The 18,274-nt window shown below is 41.3% G+C and overlaps 1 protein-coding gene across 1 annotated transcript; it reads left to right on the forward strand.

The window, feature by feature from the left end:
• Positions 1-2,371: 2,371 nt before the first annotated feature.
• Positions 2,372-17,391, forward strand: HRH4 (histamine receptor H4). Its single transcript, XM_060119647.1, is given in 5 exon segments — positions 2,372-2,564; positions 11,548-11,669; positions 11,899-11,943; positions 16,587-17,023; positions 17,025-17,391. Coding segments are annotated over 5 exon segments (1,164 nt in total).
• The last annotated feature ends 883 nt before the right edge of the window (positions 17,392-18,274 follow it).

Genomic DNA, 18,274 nt, shown 5'->3' on the forward strand with positions numbered 1-18,274 from the left:
CTTCTGTAGGCATACATTAGGTCCCTTGAAGTTGTCTTACAGCTTAGTGAAGCTCTGTTAAATTTTTGACGGGTGCAGCATCTCCTTTATTTATTTTTTAATTAATTAATTAATTATTTTAAAGAAGATGTTGGGGGTAGGAGTTTATTTATTTTTTATTTATTTTTGCTGTGTTGGGTCTTCGTTTCTGTGCGAGGGCTTTCTCTAGTTGTGGCAAGCGAGGGCCACTCTTCATTGTGATGCGTGGGCCTCTCACTATCGTGGCCTCTCTTGTTGTGGAGCACAGGCTCCAGACGTGCAGGCTCAGCAGCTGTGGCTCACGGGCCCAGCTGCTCAGCGGCATGTGGGATCCTCCCAGACCAGGGCTCGGACCCACATCCCCTGCATCAGCAGGCAGACTCTCAACCACTGTGCCACCAGGGAAGCCCTATTTTTAAATTTTTATTGGAGTATAGTTGATTTACAATGTTGTGTTAGTTTCAGGTGTACAGCAAAGTGAATCAATTATACATATACATATATCTACTCTTTTTTAGATTCTTTTCCCATATAGGCCATTACAGAGTACTGAGTAGAGTTCCCTGTGCTACACAGTAGGTCCTTATTAGTTATCTGTTTTATATATAGTAGTGTGTATGTCAATCCCAATCTTCCAATTTATCCCTCCCCTGAAGCTCTGTTAAATTGAAAAAAAAATTCTCCTTTATCCCTGTTTTTGATTTTGGGTAGTTTACTTTGCTATATGTTCAAATTCACTAATCTTTTCTTCTGCAATTTCTGATTTGTCATTAATCCTTTGTAATGTATTTTTAGTTCAGACATTTCAGTTTTCATTTCTAGAAGTTTGATTTGGGTCTTTTAAAAATAATTTTATTTCTTTATATATCGGTTTAAAAATATGGAATACAGTTAGAATAACTGCTTTAATGTCCTTATCTATTAATTCTAATATCTATGTCAGTTATGGGTGGTTTCAACTGATTGATTTTTCTCTGCATTATGGGTCTTATTTGCCTGCTTCTTGGCATGCCTGATAATACTTTTTGTGTGTGTGTGTGTGGTACGCGGGCCTCTCACTGTTGTGGCCTCTCCCGTTGCAGAGCACAGGCTCCGGACACGCAGGCTCAGTGGCCATGGCTCACGGGCCCAGCCGCTCCGCGGCATGTGGGATCTTCCCGGACCAGGGCACGAACCCGTGTCCCCTGCATCGGCAGGCAGACTCTCAACCACTGCGCTACCAGGGAAGCCCAGAAAATTGGTGTCTTTTTTTTGATAATTCTTAATTGGATTCCAGACATTATACATTTTACCTTGCTGGGGACTGGATATTTTTATGTTCTGTAAATATTCTTGAGCTGTGTTCAGAGCTGCCATTAAGTTACTTGGAACTGGTTTGGTCCTTTCAGATCTTGCTTTTAAGATTTGTGAGGCAGGATCCAAGCAGTATTTGGTATAGGGCTACCTATTTCTGACTACTGAGGCAAGACCTTTCTGAATATATTACCCAATGCCCCGTGAATTGAGTTTTGTCAGTCTGGCTGGTGGGAACAAAGTCTGTAACTGGCCCCCTGTGACCCCTGCGTATTGTTCCTTCTAATCTTTTTGAGTGGTTCTTCTTCCTGTCTGAGAACATTTCCCCACATACTGTGCTGGTCAGTACCCTGGTAAATACTTGAGAAGGGCCCTTTGCAGCTCTGAAGCACAGAGTTCTGTCTGGTACTGCCCGACTCTCAGCTCTACCTCCTCATCTCAGGGAATTTCCTGGGCTCCCCCTGGATGCCCCTCTCTGCTCTGTGTCCTGGAAACTCTCTCAAGACAGTGAGCTGGGGCAACTGCAGGGCGGGCTCACCTCATTTTCTCCCCTTCTCAGGGATCACTGTCCTTCATTGCCTGACGTCCATGCCTCAAAAACCATGGTTGCATATATTTTGTACAGTTTTTTCGTTGTTTCAGATGGGATGGTGAATTCAGCCCCTGATGTTCTATCTTGGTCAGACGGGAATATTTAACTGGATCTGTATCTTCTCATTTGATCCCAATTCCTTACCTGTATAGTGTATCAATTATATTTTATATATATTATATAATATTGCTCTATTAATAGGAGATGGATGAGTCACATCAAAATGTTTAAGATAAAACATTTCACTGTCTTTTGGAAATACTTTCTCAGTGTCAGTTAAAGGGAAACTGTTAACACAAGTTTGCTTTATCAAGAATCAGGAAGTACTATGAAATCAGCATTAGATTCTAAAAACTGTTGTTATGAGTAGGAGACTATATATTTTAGGTATTCGATTGGAAAACACACTTGTCAGAATTGTCTTTCCAGCTTAGTTTGCTGTATTACGTTTCTTCATCATTTGATATGATGCCAGCTACTAATGACACAACTGATTTACCATCAGAAACTAGCATTGCTTTAGCATTTTTAATGAGCTTACTAGCTTTTGCTATAATGGTAGGAAATGCTGTGGTAATTTTAGCTTTTGTGGTGGACAAAAACCTTAGACATCGGAGTAATTACTTTTTCCTTAACTTGGCCATTTCTGACTTCTTTGTTGGTAAGTTACATATCTTTATTTAAGATAATCTTTTTCAATTATAATTCATTTCTGAAACCTTAAAATAAGCTTTTTTATTTCAAGGGATTATTAAAAACAAAAAGTTTAAGGATTGAAACTCAGGGGAGGCTATACGGCACTGTATGGGCATGTTATATATATGTAAATCAGGTTTGCAGGGGAATTTTCATCTGAAAACTGTTTCTTTTAATGGAATAAAAATAAGTTCAGTATTGCTTTAGTCTAAGAGTTATTTGTTTTTGGACCTATTTTCCTTGTATGTTTAGGTTTATAAGTATTCCTTTTTAAGTAAGCATAGTTTCTTTAATATCACAGTGTTGGAGTAATAGGAAATAATGTATATGCTGGTAATCGGCACAATCAGAAAATAGGATGTTCAGGTCAGTTACATAGTATAGTTAATAATATTATTTTATAATATGGCATAGGATGCTGTAAAGTACACCCAACACTAAACTCCCTTGCATATAATATGGAACCACAGTGTTAATAATTGTAAGAGATCACTGAAATCAAAGTAATCTTTCTTTGAAAACATGCACTATATAATTTCTTACTGCCTGATGATCATTTTTTAACAATGCTTATCATAATGAGTGAATATGCAGAAGTGTCAACTGATGATATGGTTTTATAGGAGCTTCTAGTATAATTTAATCTGTTATTGTGTACAGCTATATAAACGCTTGCATTTATATTAAAATGAAACAAAACTCATAGAATACTTAGTTTATTGCCTGGAACACAGTGACTGCTCAATAAATGGTTAGTCTTTTCACTCTTGATCTCTCTGAAGATAAATGTCAACTCAAACCAAGTACACAAATGTTAGTAGAGTACCTACCATGTAAGTACTGTTAGGTACCAAGTACAGTTAGATAATGAGGAGGTATTGAGAAGACTAGGTTAATCTCTTTCTTTAATAAGGTTTCAATACAGTAGAGTAGATAAGAGAAGTTCAGAAATGACTATAACAGGACATGTTGATATGAGAACCCATGAAGACCCACCCAGTGCTGTGGGCACTCAGAGGAGGGAGAAAGCACATTTGGTTAGTGGGTAGTGGCCTCTGAAATGAACTTTAAAGGATGGGTAGAATTTCCATAGGCAGAGATGGAGAGGAGAGAGTATTCCAAGAATCAGCAACGATATGCTGGTTGAAAATCATCGTGTATACCTTCCTAAGTGTGAGCTCCAGGCTGGCCAGTGTGCAAATGGGCTGTATGAGAACAGCTGAGGGTGAGGTTGGAGTAGTTGGAATCTATATAGTGAAGGCCCTTGACTACTAGTGTGAGTCTGGATTGGAGTTTATTCAGCAGGCAATGTGAGATTTAAGTGAATGATTGAATGGGTTGAAGCTTTACCTCAGAGGCATCAGAAGAGACGTAGCCGGTGGGAGAAGCTGGAGCAGAGGGCAGCTTCATTTCAGAGAGAATCCTGCAGTGACCTTGGCAGAAATCAGCAGTGAGGCTCTGAGTGAGGGTGAGGGTGGAAAAGAAGTTTGGGAAGCAGAGCTGCAAGGCGGGGTCAGGCAGGAGAAAGAGGAAGATGTGTTGAAGACTGAGTTCTGGGGGCAAGAGTATGACACTATTCACAGAATTAGGGAGCATTTGTGAAAGCAGCTTCTGCTTCTGATATTGCAATGATAAAAGTTTTGGAGGAAACTTCTAGTTGGAGAGATTGACTTAGGAATTCTGGTATAGAAATTATAGGGTCACAGAAAGAAGTGGGTAGCCAATATAGAACTATTAAAAAATGCAACCATCTCCCCATTTCTCTCCTCAGTTCTGCCCCTCCAGGTAACCAACATTAACAACTTGATGTAGGTCCCTCCACATCATTCTCTATGCTCACATAAACACAGATATACATACGAGTGTATTTATGTGAACAGAGAATATTCTATTATAAATATATGTATCCCTCTCCTGCTTCTTCACAGAACTGTACAACTTTTAGGTGACATTCAGCGCTTAAAGTGGAAAATGTATTTTGACTACCCCAAAGGGAGAGAGGCCCTGAATACCTGGTGGTCAGGAGGGATGGGGTAAAACTATATCCAACTGAGAGAGCCTGAGGCCTGAAACTTTCGAATGAAGATGGTTCTAGACAAGAACAGAGTGCCTCTGTGTAAGGCCCAATGCCAGCATCATGGCAGCCCCACCATCGTGGGCTTGAGCACCACAACATAAAGATGTGGTTTGTCTTTGAGAAATGTCCCTGCAGATGTGATGATTCAGCAGTCCTGGTGGCCTCCCTCCATCTGCAGGTGGATGGGAAGAGAAATGGCTTTGCTCCAGATGAGAGTGACTGGACACAGGCCAGAATCTCTCTTAATCTGCCGGTCTCATCCTTCATGTTTCCCCTGACCCCTGCCAGCTTCATCCAGAGGTCCACTTTCTAACACAATATTCACCATGACAGCATAAGACTTAGCAGTCTCTGAGAGCATTTTGTAACAAGATTTGAGTTTTGTGTCAACGCTCTTCTTTCTCCTTTGCCATGGTCAAAAGTGTATCTTTCAGCTCTGAGCCTGTTGGACTTCATGGTGGTAGCAGTGGACCAGGTCAGAACTTGTGAGAGATTTTCTGTAGCTAGAAGATAGCAATTCTTAATATTAGGGGTCATGAGACCCAGAGCTCCAGAACCATGTGGCGATGCCAGTGCAGATGAGAGGATAACATGGGCTCGGTATGGTGGGCTTTCTGGCTGAATGTCCTCTTTTCACAGGTTTCTGAACTGCCCTCCTGTTGAGAATTTAAATTTGTGGCACCTGAGAAGCTTCCCAGGCTGAATGTAGTTGAAAAGCAAAGACTTATTGAGGGAAAATTCCAGTACTAGCTACACTGATATATGTCATCTATACACTATTCCAGAAAAAAATACTACTTATATCTTTATTGATATCTATAAAATTGGTATCACATAACTGATGTTTCCATCTGTGGGTACCTTTTTCACATCTACATTTGTGTGGGCATGTATGGCCTACATAAGCATGTGATGGATGATCCAGACAGGATCTTCAAGGGCAAAAGGTGGTTGCTGATGACAGAGTCTGAACCACATTTTTAGGATGGCAAAGTTTATCTTTAGTACAGGCATAACTCAGAGGTACTGTGGGTCCTGTTCCAGACCACTGCAATAAAACAAGTATCAAAGTAGAGTCACATGAATTTGTTGGTTTCCCAGTGCATATAAAAGGTATAGGTATAGTCTACTAAGTGTGCAAAAGCATTATGTCTAAAAAAACAATGTACATACCTTAATTAAAAAATACTCTATTGCTAGAAAATGCTAACGAGCATCTGAGCCTTCATTGGATCATAATCTTTTTGCTCATGGAAGGTCTTGCCTCGATGGTGATGTATGCTGACTGATCAGGGTGGTGGCTGCTGAAAGCTGGGGTGCCTGGTGGCAATTTCTTAAAATAAGACAACAGTGACAATTGCCGCATCCATTGACTCTTCCTTTCACTTGAATACTTAGAGGTCATTTTAGGGTTATTAATTGGCTTAATTTCAATATTGTTGTGTCTCAGGGAATAGTGAAACCTGAGGAGAGGACAGAGACTGGGAAATGGCAGGGTGGTGGAGCAGTCAGAATATACATGACACTTATTAAGTTCACCATCTTACATGGGCACAGTTCGTGGAGCTCCAAAACAATTAAAATAGTAACATCAAAGATCACCATAACAAATATAATAATAAAAAAATTAAAAATATTGTGAGAATTACCAAATGTGACACAGAGACACAAAGTAAGGAAATGCTGTTGGAAAAAATAGTGCCGATAGACTTTGCTCGATGCAGGGTTGCCACGAACCTTCAATTTGTAAAATATGCAATATCCATGAAGTGCAATAAAGTGAAGCACAATACAATGAAGTATGCCTGTACCTTCATGCCTTGTTTCAGGACTCTTCTCTTTCCCTCCGTGTTAGTCAGCTTGGGCTGCCCCAACAAAATAATCACAGTCTGGGTGACTTAACAGCAATTTACTTTCTCACAGTTCTGGAGCCTGGGAAATCCCAGATCTAGGTGCCAGATGATTTGGTTCCTGGTGAGGGCTCCCTCCCTGGGTTGTAGATGGCTGCCTTCTTGCTTCACCCTCATATGGCCTGGAGACAGAGCTAGCAAGTGAGCTCTCTGGTGTTTCTTCTTATAAGGACACTAATCCTGTTGGATTAGGGCTCTACCCTTACGACCTAATTTAACTTTAATTACCTCCTTATAGGTCCTATCACCCTGGGGTTTGGATTTCAACATATGACTTTTGGTGGGGGGGTCACAAACATTTAGTCCATAATACCCTCTATACAATCACTGTTATCTACATACTCCTCTGTTGGCCCAAAGAATTCATTGGGGCTTTTAGCTCCCCCAACCTTTTTTTTTTGACTGTGCCACTTGGCATGGCATGTGGGATTTTAGTTCCCCCACCAGGGATCAAACCCTCGCCCCCTGCAGTGGAAGCATGGAGTCTTAACCACTGGACCACAAGGGAAGTCCCTCCCCTGACCTTTAGATTATCATTTTCTCATGGAAGATGCAGCTTCTTAACTGGCTTCAGAAAGAAGGGGCGATACTGGACTGGTGACAATTTTTACACAGACTGGGCTTTCCCATCCTCGTCTATTCATTCATCCCATACTGATTTATTTTGAACCAGGTACCCATTTAGGTGTTGGGGATATATCAGTGAAAAAACAGACAAAAATCCTTACCCTCGTGGTGCTTGTATTTTTCCTGGGAGCAGGGGCGGGGAGAGGAAAGTAAACAGTATAAATAAGTAAATAAAACTACATAGCATTAGAGGTTGATCATTGCTACTGAGAAAAACATAATAGCAGGGAGGAAATGTGTTAGAGGTAGAGGTTGCAATGTAAACCTCAGGGGTAGGGCTCACTGAGGAAGACGCATTGGAGTAAACAAAAGGAGCCTCTGAGGGAAGAGTGGTTCATGCCCAGGAAACCCATGCAAGAATCTGAGGGTGTGTGTACGGTGTATTTGACGCCAGATAGGGTGGAGCAGAGTGAGCTAGGGGTGGAGGGAGTAGCAGAGGGTTTCTTCTCTCCTCCCCCTGGTTCCTTCACTTCCTTTTTATTTGCTTCACCATCTTCTTTTAATATAGTTTGTTTTCCCTCACTCCCCTACCTTCCTGCCGCCACAATTGGTCATGCCAAAGACTTATGGCTCTTTTCAAGGACCTGGCTATTAGTTTTTCTTATCAAGTCTATTTGACCCAGAAGCATGACTCCAGAGTGGAAGTTATGGAAACACCTAGGAGTGGGTATATCACAGATGTATTTCAGGTTCATGGTTTCAGGTTCTGAAACTCCTTTGGAAGGAGCCGCAAAACCACTCAACAAGACAGAGGAACTGAGCGTGACGTTTGTATTAAACCATCCCAAAGAACTCAAGGTGACAGCAGGGTTTCATTAAAACAAAAGGAGTAGACTTGAGCCTGTTTTCAGTTAACTGTTACTTCAAGCAGCTCCAGAGGTTTTGAACACACCTTTCTCTTTTATCTAATTCAGAAAGGTTGTGAAAAACATTATCAACAAATAGACAATGGCAATTGTAATGCAAATGATTGGTGGCATCCCGCTCTTCTTTCTCATCCAGGAGAGGAAATGAGTGTGTATGTGGAAAATGCTCCTGTAGGGAACATTGGAAGCCACAACTCCGAGCCAAAATATAATAAATTTCTCTGTTTTGAAGATACTTTGATTTATCTCAGGTGATCCTGAGATACCACGGATGCACACACACACACACACACATACACACACACCCCTTTGAGATGGAAGGCACCATAAGGAAGCTTAGAGAATTACACCCATTATCTTGTAATAACCTATAATGGAGTATAATCTTCGAAAACACTGAATCACTATGGTGTACACCTGAAACTAACACAATACTGTAAATCAACTATACTTCAATTAAAAAAATAAAATATGCCAGAAATGTTTAGAATCCTACAAGATATATATACACACACACACACACACACACACACATATACATACATACACATACAGTTAAAATGTAAAACAAGCAGGCAATTTGAACTACAGGTAAGAACTGACCACACAACTCTTCTTCTCGATGGTGTCTTGTCTGTCATATTTGTATGTAAATCTAGGTACAGGACACTAAGTTCTGCATTTCCTTACACTGGTTCTAAAACAACACCTTTGGGCTTCCCTGGTGGCGCGGTGGTTGGGAGTCCGCCTGCCGATGCAGGGGACATGGGTTCGTACCCCGGTCTGGGAGGGTCCCGCATGCCGCGGAGCGGCTGGGCCCGTGAGCCATGGCCGCTGAGCCTGCGCATCCGGAGCCTGTGCTCCGCAACGGAGAGGCCACAACAGTGAAAGGCCCACGTACCGCAAAAATAAATAAATAAAACACCTTTATATCCTCATGTCATTTTTTTTTTTTTTTAGGTTGTTTCCCTCGCTTGCCTATTGTAAATAGTGCTTCAATGAGTATTGGGTGCATGTATCTTTTCGAATTATAGTTTTGTCTGGATATATGCCCAGGATTGGGATTGCAGGATCATATGGCAACTCTATTTTAAGTTTTTTGAGGAACCTCCATACTGTTTTCCATAGTGGCTGTACCAATTTACATTCCCACCAACAGTGTAAGAGGGTTCTCTTTTCTCCACACCCTCTTCAGTATTTGTTATTTGTAGACTTTTTAATGATGGTCATTCTGACTGGTGTGAGGTAGTACCTCATTGTTGTTTTGATTTGCATTTCTCTAATAATTAGCAATGTTGAGCATCCTTTCATGTACCTGTTGGCCATCTCTATGTCTTCTTTGGAGAAATGTCTATTTAGGTCTTCTGTCCATTTTTGATTGGGTTGTGTTTTTTTGTTATTGAGTTGTATGAGCTGTTTGTATATTTTGGAAATTGAGCCCATGTCGGTCACATCATTTGCAAATATCTTCTCCCAGTCTGTAGGTTGTCTTTTCATTTTGTGTATGGTTTCATTGCTGTACAGCAGCTCATAAGTTTGATTAGGTTCCATTTGTTTATTTTTGTTTTTATTTCTATTGCCTTGGGAGACTGACCTAAGAAAAATGATTGGTATGATTTATGTCATAGAACGTTTTGCCTGTGTTTTCTTCTAAGAGTTTCATGGTGTCATGTCTCTTTTTTTTTTTTTACAATAATTATCTTTAAAATATATATTTAAATTTTTTATTTTATTTATTTATTTTTTATACAGCAAGTTCTTATTGGTTATGTATTTTATACATATTTAGTGTATATATGTCAATCCCAATCTCCCAATCCATCCCGCCACCAGCGCCCCCGCCCTGCTTTCCCCCACTGGTGTCCATACGTTTGTTCTCTACATCTGTGTCTCTATTTCTGCCTTGCAAACCAGTTCATCTGTACCACTTTTCTAGATTCCACATATATGCATTAATATACGATATTTGTTTTTCTCTTTCTGATTTACTTCACTTTGTATGACAGTCTAGGTGCATCCACATCTCTACAAATGACCCAATTTCATTCCTTTTTATGGCTGAGTAATATTCCATTGTATATATGTACCACATCTTCTTTATCCATTCGTCTGTTGATGGGCATTTAGGTTGCTTCCATGACCTGGCTATTGTAAATAGTGCTGCAATGAACATTGGGGTGCTCATGTCATCTTGTTTTGGGAGAATGCAGGGTTTCCTTCAATCTTCCCTTTCCTTTTCTTTTATCTTTACTATTGTTCTTCATGATAGGCTAACTTGGTTCTCATATGGAAAATGGGAATTCCTGCCAAGTGCCTTCATAAAATATGAAGATATCCAACAAAATAAGATTTCAGCCGAGCTTCCACTTAATAGGTTATTTTCTTAGTGAGTAGACCACCTGTCTGAAATGTCAATACAACTGAAAACCCCTATAAGGCTAAAGGAAAAGGAACCCAGTTCAGTCATTTTCCACAATGAAGCAGTTTCTGTGCTGAGTTGAATCACTCAGGTATTTGTTCATTTGCTGAAGGGTAGCAGTTAAAGTCAGGGGTTATGAAATCATATTGCTTGGTTTCAAATCCAATTTTTCCCTTACTTGGGCTAATTATGTCTCCTTTTTGAATTTCAGATTCCTTATCTGCTAACTCAGCATGGTGCCTACTTCACAAAGTTTCTATGAAAGTTAAATGAGATGATATATGTAATATACATAGCACAATGTCCGGCATCTGGTAATTGCACAATACCTATTAGCTGTTATTAATTTCCTTGAGTTAAATGTGCGAGCCATTGGTCAACCCTGGATGTTGTGAAAAATACAAAGATCGACTTCCCACACAGTCCCAGTCCTCAGGAGAAACAAGTTAACATATGACAACAATATAAAGTAGGATATATTTGTACATGAGAGGGGGAGAGATGAGTGAAGTGCCAGGAGAGGGCAGGTGACAGAGGGGTCACTTCTACCCAGGAAGTTCCAGGAAAGATGATAAGGAGGATGTCACTTTTTAAACTAAGTGAAGAATTAGAAGGAATTAAATAGACTTCTCCGTAGAAGAGAGGAGGATATTCTAGGAAGAAAGAATGTTGTTGGCAAAGGCAAAGAGATGTGACAATGTGAGATGTGTTTGGGGGAAGGGTGGCCCATCCTGTTTGGGTTGGATCATGAACACAAAGATGATGTGTGCTGTATATGGCTGGAAATACCTGCTGGGACCTGAACTTAATTTGGAAAGTAATAAGAAGCCATTGAAGGTACGATGTTTGTGACAGCTATTTTAAAAATGGTATTTAAAGAATGTATATGAGATCAGTCCTGAGTTTGTTGATGAAATACCATGAATTTCTAAATTATAATCAAGCTCTTTTTGGCCAGTTCAGATAGTTCATTGTGTTGTGTTCCTATGTCTCTTCGTATTCATTGATATGTGCTATTTTTCTTTACCCTCATTTCTTCCCCCGTACAGGTGTGATCTCCATTCCTTTGTACATCCTTCACAGGCTGTTCGACTGGAAGTTTGAAGATAACATCTGTGCATTTTGGCTCACTATTGACTATCTTTTGTGCACAACATCTGTGTATAACATTGTACTCATCAGCTTTTTTTTTTTTTTTTTTTTTTTTTTTTGCGGTATGCGGGCCTCTCACTGTTGTGGCCTCCCCCGTTGCGGAGCACAGGCTCCGGACGCGCAGGCTCAGCGGCCATGGCTCACGGGCCCAGCCGCTCCGCGGCATATGGGATCCTCCCAGACCGGGGCACGAACCCGTATCCCCTGCATCGGCAGGCGGACTCTCAACCACTTGCGCCACCAGGGAGGCCCTACTCATCAGCTTTGATCAATACCAGTCAGTCTCAAATGTTGTAAGTCAAAATATTAATTTATCCTCCTTAGAAGATTATATACTTGTAAATTTTGGGTCCCCAAGCAAAAAAATTTTTTGTTTAATTGGCAAAACTTAGAGAAGCCTGTTACCCTTTTGTTATCTAGCACTAAGTTTTCATTGATGTTTAGTGAACATTTTTTGTGTGATTTGGTTAGGTCACTCCCTTATGTACCACTAAAATGGGAAGGTGTCCACCAAAATCCAAGGCAAGTTGTGAGAAGTGGTAAATAGTAGATTGGATATGCATGAGTCTCACAGTAGGTTTATCTGTTCAACTCCTTAGACAACTTGAGACCTGAATGTTTTCTTCAGGATGGAATTTGGTGAGTTATTAGAAAGAGTCCCAGACTTCTGAATGTCATGAGAAAATTAATTTTGAATGACCAAAGGAAAAGACAGTATACAGGGAAGCTATAGGTTATACAGTGGCACTAACCAGAAACTAACCAGTGCCAGTTTAGGACCCATGCCAAGAAAGTCTGAACTTACCCAAGATTTAGAACAGTCTCACCAACTAGTTCATGACAGTTCTTAAGCTAAATTTATCAGCAGTAGAATAAAGGAGAGAATAAGGTTGATGTTAATAAGGATGAGGGATGGGAAGAGGCCACAGAAACATGGACAGTGATCTGAAGTCTTTGAGACCTAGATGGGAAACTTCCTTCACTCCTGAGTCCCAGGGACCCAAATGTGTGGGAAACGACTGTGTGACAGGGATTTTGCTAAGGACACAAAACTGAATCTCCAGAGTCTTTCTTTTTCAGAAGCATAACAGTCTAATGTGGAGACAGATCCATAAACAAAGGGACTAAGTGTGGTGCTGGAGGCATTGAGAGGACAGTGACAGTTCTGTCCTGGGAGAGGTGTGCAGCTTGGAGGCAGACAAGATCGGGAGGGCGCACTGGACAAGGCAAGGATAAACTGCTGTAACAAAGAGACTCCAAAATGCTGAGACCAAACAAGACAGAAGGTAACTTTTCTCTCATAGAACAGTTCAGGAAGATGGGAAGGCTCTGCTCCAGGAACTCACCCAGGGACCCAGGCTCTGTACCCTCTAGAGCAGGGACCTATGGTGTCTGTTGCTACTGCTCAAATAAAACTTTATTATCCAAACAGGTGGTGGGCCACACTTGCTCCATGGACAGTGGTTTGCTGACCCCCACCCACCCTAAGTCATTAACCTCCTCTGCACACTCCAAGTCATGTTGTTGTCACTCCAAGTTCTAGAAAGGAAGGGCAAAAGGCAGAAGTCCAGGGTAAGGGATTTTCTTTTAACCAAGTAGTGCAGAATCACACAATCATTTCCACTCACCTTTCACTGGTGAAATTTTGTCATGTGGTCTTACCTTACTGCAAGGGAAGCTGGGAAGTGTGGCCTCTAGCTGAGCTGCCATATGGCCAGGAAGAAGTAGAGAATGGATGTGGTGGGACAGCCAGACACTTGACATTGAGTACTTTATTGGCACCAGAGTCCACTGCAGTTTGTACTGGACGAACTCTGGAGAGAGTACAGATCAGTTTGGATTAGCAATCCAGAAGCCTATAATCTCAGATTTTTCAAACTGATAGTAATCCATTATTGAGTCATGAAATCAGTTCAGTGGGTTATTATGTCACTTTTTCATAGAATGAAAAAATATGGAAAGAAGTACAATAGAACTTAACAAGTTAGAGTATAAAATATCAGAGTACCTTGTACATAATAAAGGTAAGTATTGTTTTATGAATACTTTTGTATACTTCATTAGGGTATAAAATGAATTTCTTACTTTAGGTCACAGTCAAAATGTTTGAAAAGCAGTGCTCTAATTAATGATCTTTCTTTAACTAAATCTTTAATTTGTACTTTAAATTTTTCCTTTCTTTCTGGGTTTTCTTTTTAATCTTCACTGAGTGTTCCTAGTTAGTGTTCACTGGGACATTTCTTCACTGAACTTCCAAGCTCTTGAGTCAACCTCAGCTTTGTGTTAGGGTAAGGGATGGCTTGCCCAGTTAGAAAAAGGGCTTAGAAGTTACAGAGAGTTGAGGGGTGATGTCCAGAGAGAAAATGGGTGGGCTTGTTTCTTGGTCTTGCCCTGAGAAATCCCCCTGGCAATGGAGGCTGTAAACTTGGTGAGGGCCAGGTCAGCTGGATCCGGGTCCCTGGTACCCAGCACAGAGTCAAGTGTAAAAAGTGCTCCATGCATGAGTGTACGAATGCTCACGGGGGTGCTCAGGCAGCACTCGCACCTCTGTTGGCTGAGTTCCAGCACAGCTGTATGAAGCCAGAAGGAAGCCTTTAAAGACCACAGGAGCTCATAGGAAGCGATCATGCGGAATTGAGCTCTTGCTGTAGCTAAAAGTAGAGGAGACAGTGTCATAGGGGAAGGCGGCAGGCTGGGCTTGGGAAATAGAAATCTGACAACAGTTTGGGGAAGGAAGGCTCGATGCAGCTGGCAGTGCAAGACAGGCACTTAGAAGGGCTCTGCGATCCCATCCCATTAGTAACACCAGCAAGTGCCAGGGGTCGCTCTGCCTCACAAAAGAACCGGACTGACAGGATGTTTGGATATCTTACTGGGGAGGGGAATGAAGCAGGGTAAGAGACAGCATCCTGAACAATGGACATAGTCTGTAGTGGGTGAGAAGTGGGCCACTCATGAATTTCCGGGAGGCATGGGCCTGGAGTTAAGCAATGCTTGAACTGTTATCTGTTAAAAATGCTACCCAGAGATGAAGAGATTGGCATCATCTTCTCAATTCCCTTGGATGTCCATGATCCCATTTGACCTTGTGCATAATAGAAAAGAGATTACTTTCCAGCATATTGCATCATATGATTACAAAGGCTGAACAGAGCAATTAAAAAACTAAATGCAGTTTTATGACCACCTGGGTATTGTTACCATCTTCATAATCATTAGATTTAGTGCAAGTATTAATTAGTGGTATGAGAAGCAGAAGGCAAAAAAATGTATTGTACATGGGAGCTTGTGGTCAGCACCATATGCATTTTAGCTTAGCCTCAGAAATACCAGTAATTTGGAAAAAGAAAAAAAAAGAAAAAGAAAACCCCACTTCCCTGCAGTTTTTAAAAATAACTTTTTTTTTTTAAAACCAGCCTCCTTTTACCTCTAGCCAATTGGTGAGCCCTTCCTAGCATGTACAACCCATCAGAGAAAGACAGTGCTGGGCATTCTAACACCCCTTTAATAAAAATGAGAAACCACTTTAGAACAAGACTTGAAAACTCACAGAGAAAATAGCACTTGAGAGATGGTGAAAGGGAACTTCACTGGTAAATCATTTCCTTTCCCTTGAGTGCAAAAGGCAGAAAAACATGGAATATTTGGGCTGGAAGGAATCTTACTGATCTAAAAGGTGTCCAGAGAGGTTGTGTGCTCTAGGTCCCCTTAAGAAAGTCTTGGGTCATACGTTTATCCCTCATACAGGGTGGTTGGCACTTTAGATTTCTTATAGAAGATTTCAGAATCAATCAAAAGTCATGGGTCTTGTGATCCAAGAGCAATCCTCCCTCATAGAATCTCATTTTCCCTTACAGAAGCCTGTCCTTGTGACCAAGTGGACTTAGAACATTCTTCACCCCTATAAAAAGACCGTGGCACTCACCACAGCCATGTCTCTCCAGTGGCTGACCACCACTGCTTTGGCACCATTTTTGTTGGGTAGATACGTTTGTAGAAAGAAATGATTTGGTCACGCTCAGTAACACTGTAGTATCTCCCCACAGCTGGTTTAAACTTTCTTTTTGTGCGTCATCTTGTGGGAGTAACATAAGAGTTCTCTTTTTGACCCCACCTTGAAGGCTCAGCATAAACTGCAGAGTAGATTCTCCCTAAATACTGGATTTAGAAAAGCCAGTGTCTTTTAAACTTCTCTGACTGTGACTTCAGTGATAAATGCATTTTACACTATGATTCAGTACACACATTTCTCTTTCTCTATGTACATCTATATTCCCAAAGCAAAAGTTTCATCAAACAATACATATCTTTATGATGTGTGACGCATTCTGCCCCTGATTATTCCAATTCATTAAAAAAAATTGCTGCTCATGATCCAGCTGGCAAGTTAAAAACACCGTGAAAAGGCTTCCCTGGTGGCACAGTGGTTGAGAGTCTGCCTGCCGATGCAGGGGACGTGGGTTCGTGCCCTGGTCCGGGAGGATCCCACATGCCGCGGAGCGGCTGGGCCCGTGAGCCATGGCCACTGGGCCTGCGCCTCCAGAGCCTGTGCTCCGCAACGGGAGAGGCCACAACAGTGAGAGGCCCGCGTACCACCCCACCCCCGCGCCAAATAACACCGTGAAAATGGGCATTTAGTTTCAGTTAACAGTTCAGGTTAGTGTCTGTGGACTAGGAAAACTGCATTCTTATTTTAGATATTGACCTTGACATTTTCTATAGTGTCAGAGGTTTAACCTTGAACTGCTAAGAAAGTCTACATCTCGGCCCAGGGTCCACCGAAATCGAACCCTCTGCTCTGGCCCAGATCATGTTACCCAAATTCAGTGAATATCCCCGCTTTGCACATCCCTGAAACTCCTGAGGGCCGGTGGTATGCTTTGTGCAATCAACATATGCTCATTGTATTGAAAATAACTTATTTGGTTTCTTTTAGGTATCTTACAGAGCTCAACACACTGGGATCTTGCAGATTGTGGTTCTGATTGTGGCTGTCTGGGTAGTGGCCTTCTTAGTGCATGGGCCAATAATTCTAGTTTCAGAGGCCTGGAAGAATGGGAAGGGGGATTGTGAACCTGGATTCTTTACAGAATGGTATATCCTTGCCCTCATGGTACTCTTGGAATTCATGATCCCAGTCTTGTTAATGGCTTATTTCAACATGTATATTTACTGGAGCCTATGGAAGTGTGGTAATCTCAGTAGGTGGCACTCTAGATTCACTTCTGTCTCTTCCAGTAGCTATGGATGCTCATTCAGGAGTGGACTGTTTTCAAGGACATCTTTTTCTAACCCAGAGGAAGCAGCAGCATCCCTTCGTTCCAAGAAACCAAGAAGAAAGAGCAGGGTCGTTTTCCTTAATAGCCCAACCAAATAGTGTAACTGCTTCCAAAATGGGCTCCCTCTCCCATTCAGATTCCCGGGTTCTTCAACAAAGGGAACATCTTGAGCTGTGCAGAGGCAGGAAATTAGCCAAGTCACTGGCCATTCTCTTAGGTGTTTTTGCCACTTGCTGGGCTCCCTACTCTCTGTTCACAATTATTCATTCAATATCCCCCACAGATCTCAGTCTGTCAGCAACAGCTGTGTATGAGTTCACATTTTGGCTTCAGAGGTTCAATTCCTTTGACAATCCTTTTTTGTATTCGCTGTGTCACAAGCGTTTTCAAAAGGCTTTCTTGAAAATATTTTGTGTGAAAAAGCAGTCCATACCATCACACAATCGGTCAACGTCCTCTTAATCTTTGTGCCTATGTAAATTTCAGTCTTGCTCTCACCTAAATGAATCTGGCTTTCATCTTGCCCTTTCCACTCTACTGAAAAAATCCAGAAAATCGTAACACTTGAAAACTTAAAAAAAATACCTGGAACCTAGAAGTCAGTGGAAAATTATTCCGGTGAATAACAACAGCATAATTAGAAATAGACAGTAATATTTTTGTAAACTCATAATCACAAAAGCACTATATTTTTCTTAGTCATCACCTCTTCTTTGACTTTTAGATCTTAAATAACGTTGATTGTGAAATTCAAGAATTTTGGTTTTCTATGTTCAGTGTTTGCTACAGTCTTAAGTGAATTTCCCTTTTTTATTTTACAGTGATGAAAACTCGTCACGTTTTAAGATCATTCCCTAAAGTACACAGTAGAAAAAAAGAGCTCTTGTGCCCTCTTTTCTTGGGGTGGGTAACTGTTATGGTCACTGGGCAGGCAAATTAGGGTTTGAGTTGGCAGGACAGGGGTTGAGGGTCCCCAGAGAGAAGAGCAGAGGGCATGTGTACTTCCAGACTCTATATTCCTGATCCCAGAAAAGAAGGAAGTGTGAGATGAGGGAGGAAAAAGGAGGTCACTGCAGCTCTCAAAGGTCCTCAATGAAGTTATCTCAGAGGCCCCGGCAATCAGAACATGTCAGGGTGAGGGACAGGCAATGGGTTGAAAGGATGGCTTTCCCTGTTCCTTCCTGCCCCCTTCTCCCAACTTCCACATCATCTCAAACTTCTCTGTGAGAAAATATGGAAGAAAGAGAAAGGCTAAGAGATGCAAAAGGACTGTATGATTAAACCTGATGTACCTGGTGTAACATCCACAGAACTAGTACGTGTCAATAATTATGAATAAAATATA

This window comes from Mesoplodon densirostris, chromosome 15 (genome assembly GCF_025265405.1).
Source record: "Mesoplodon densirostris isolate mMesDen1 chromosome 15, mMesDen1 primary haplotype, whole genome shotgun sequence".
NCBI classification, from domain to species: Eukaryota; Metazoa; Chordata; class Mammalia; order Artiodactyla; family Ziphiidae; genus Mesoplodon; species Mesoplodon densirostris.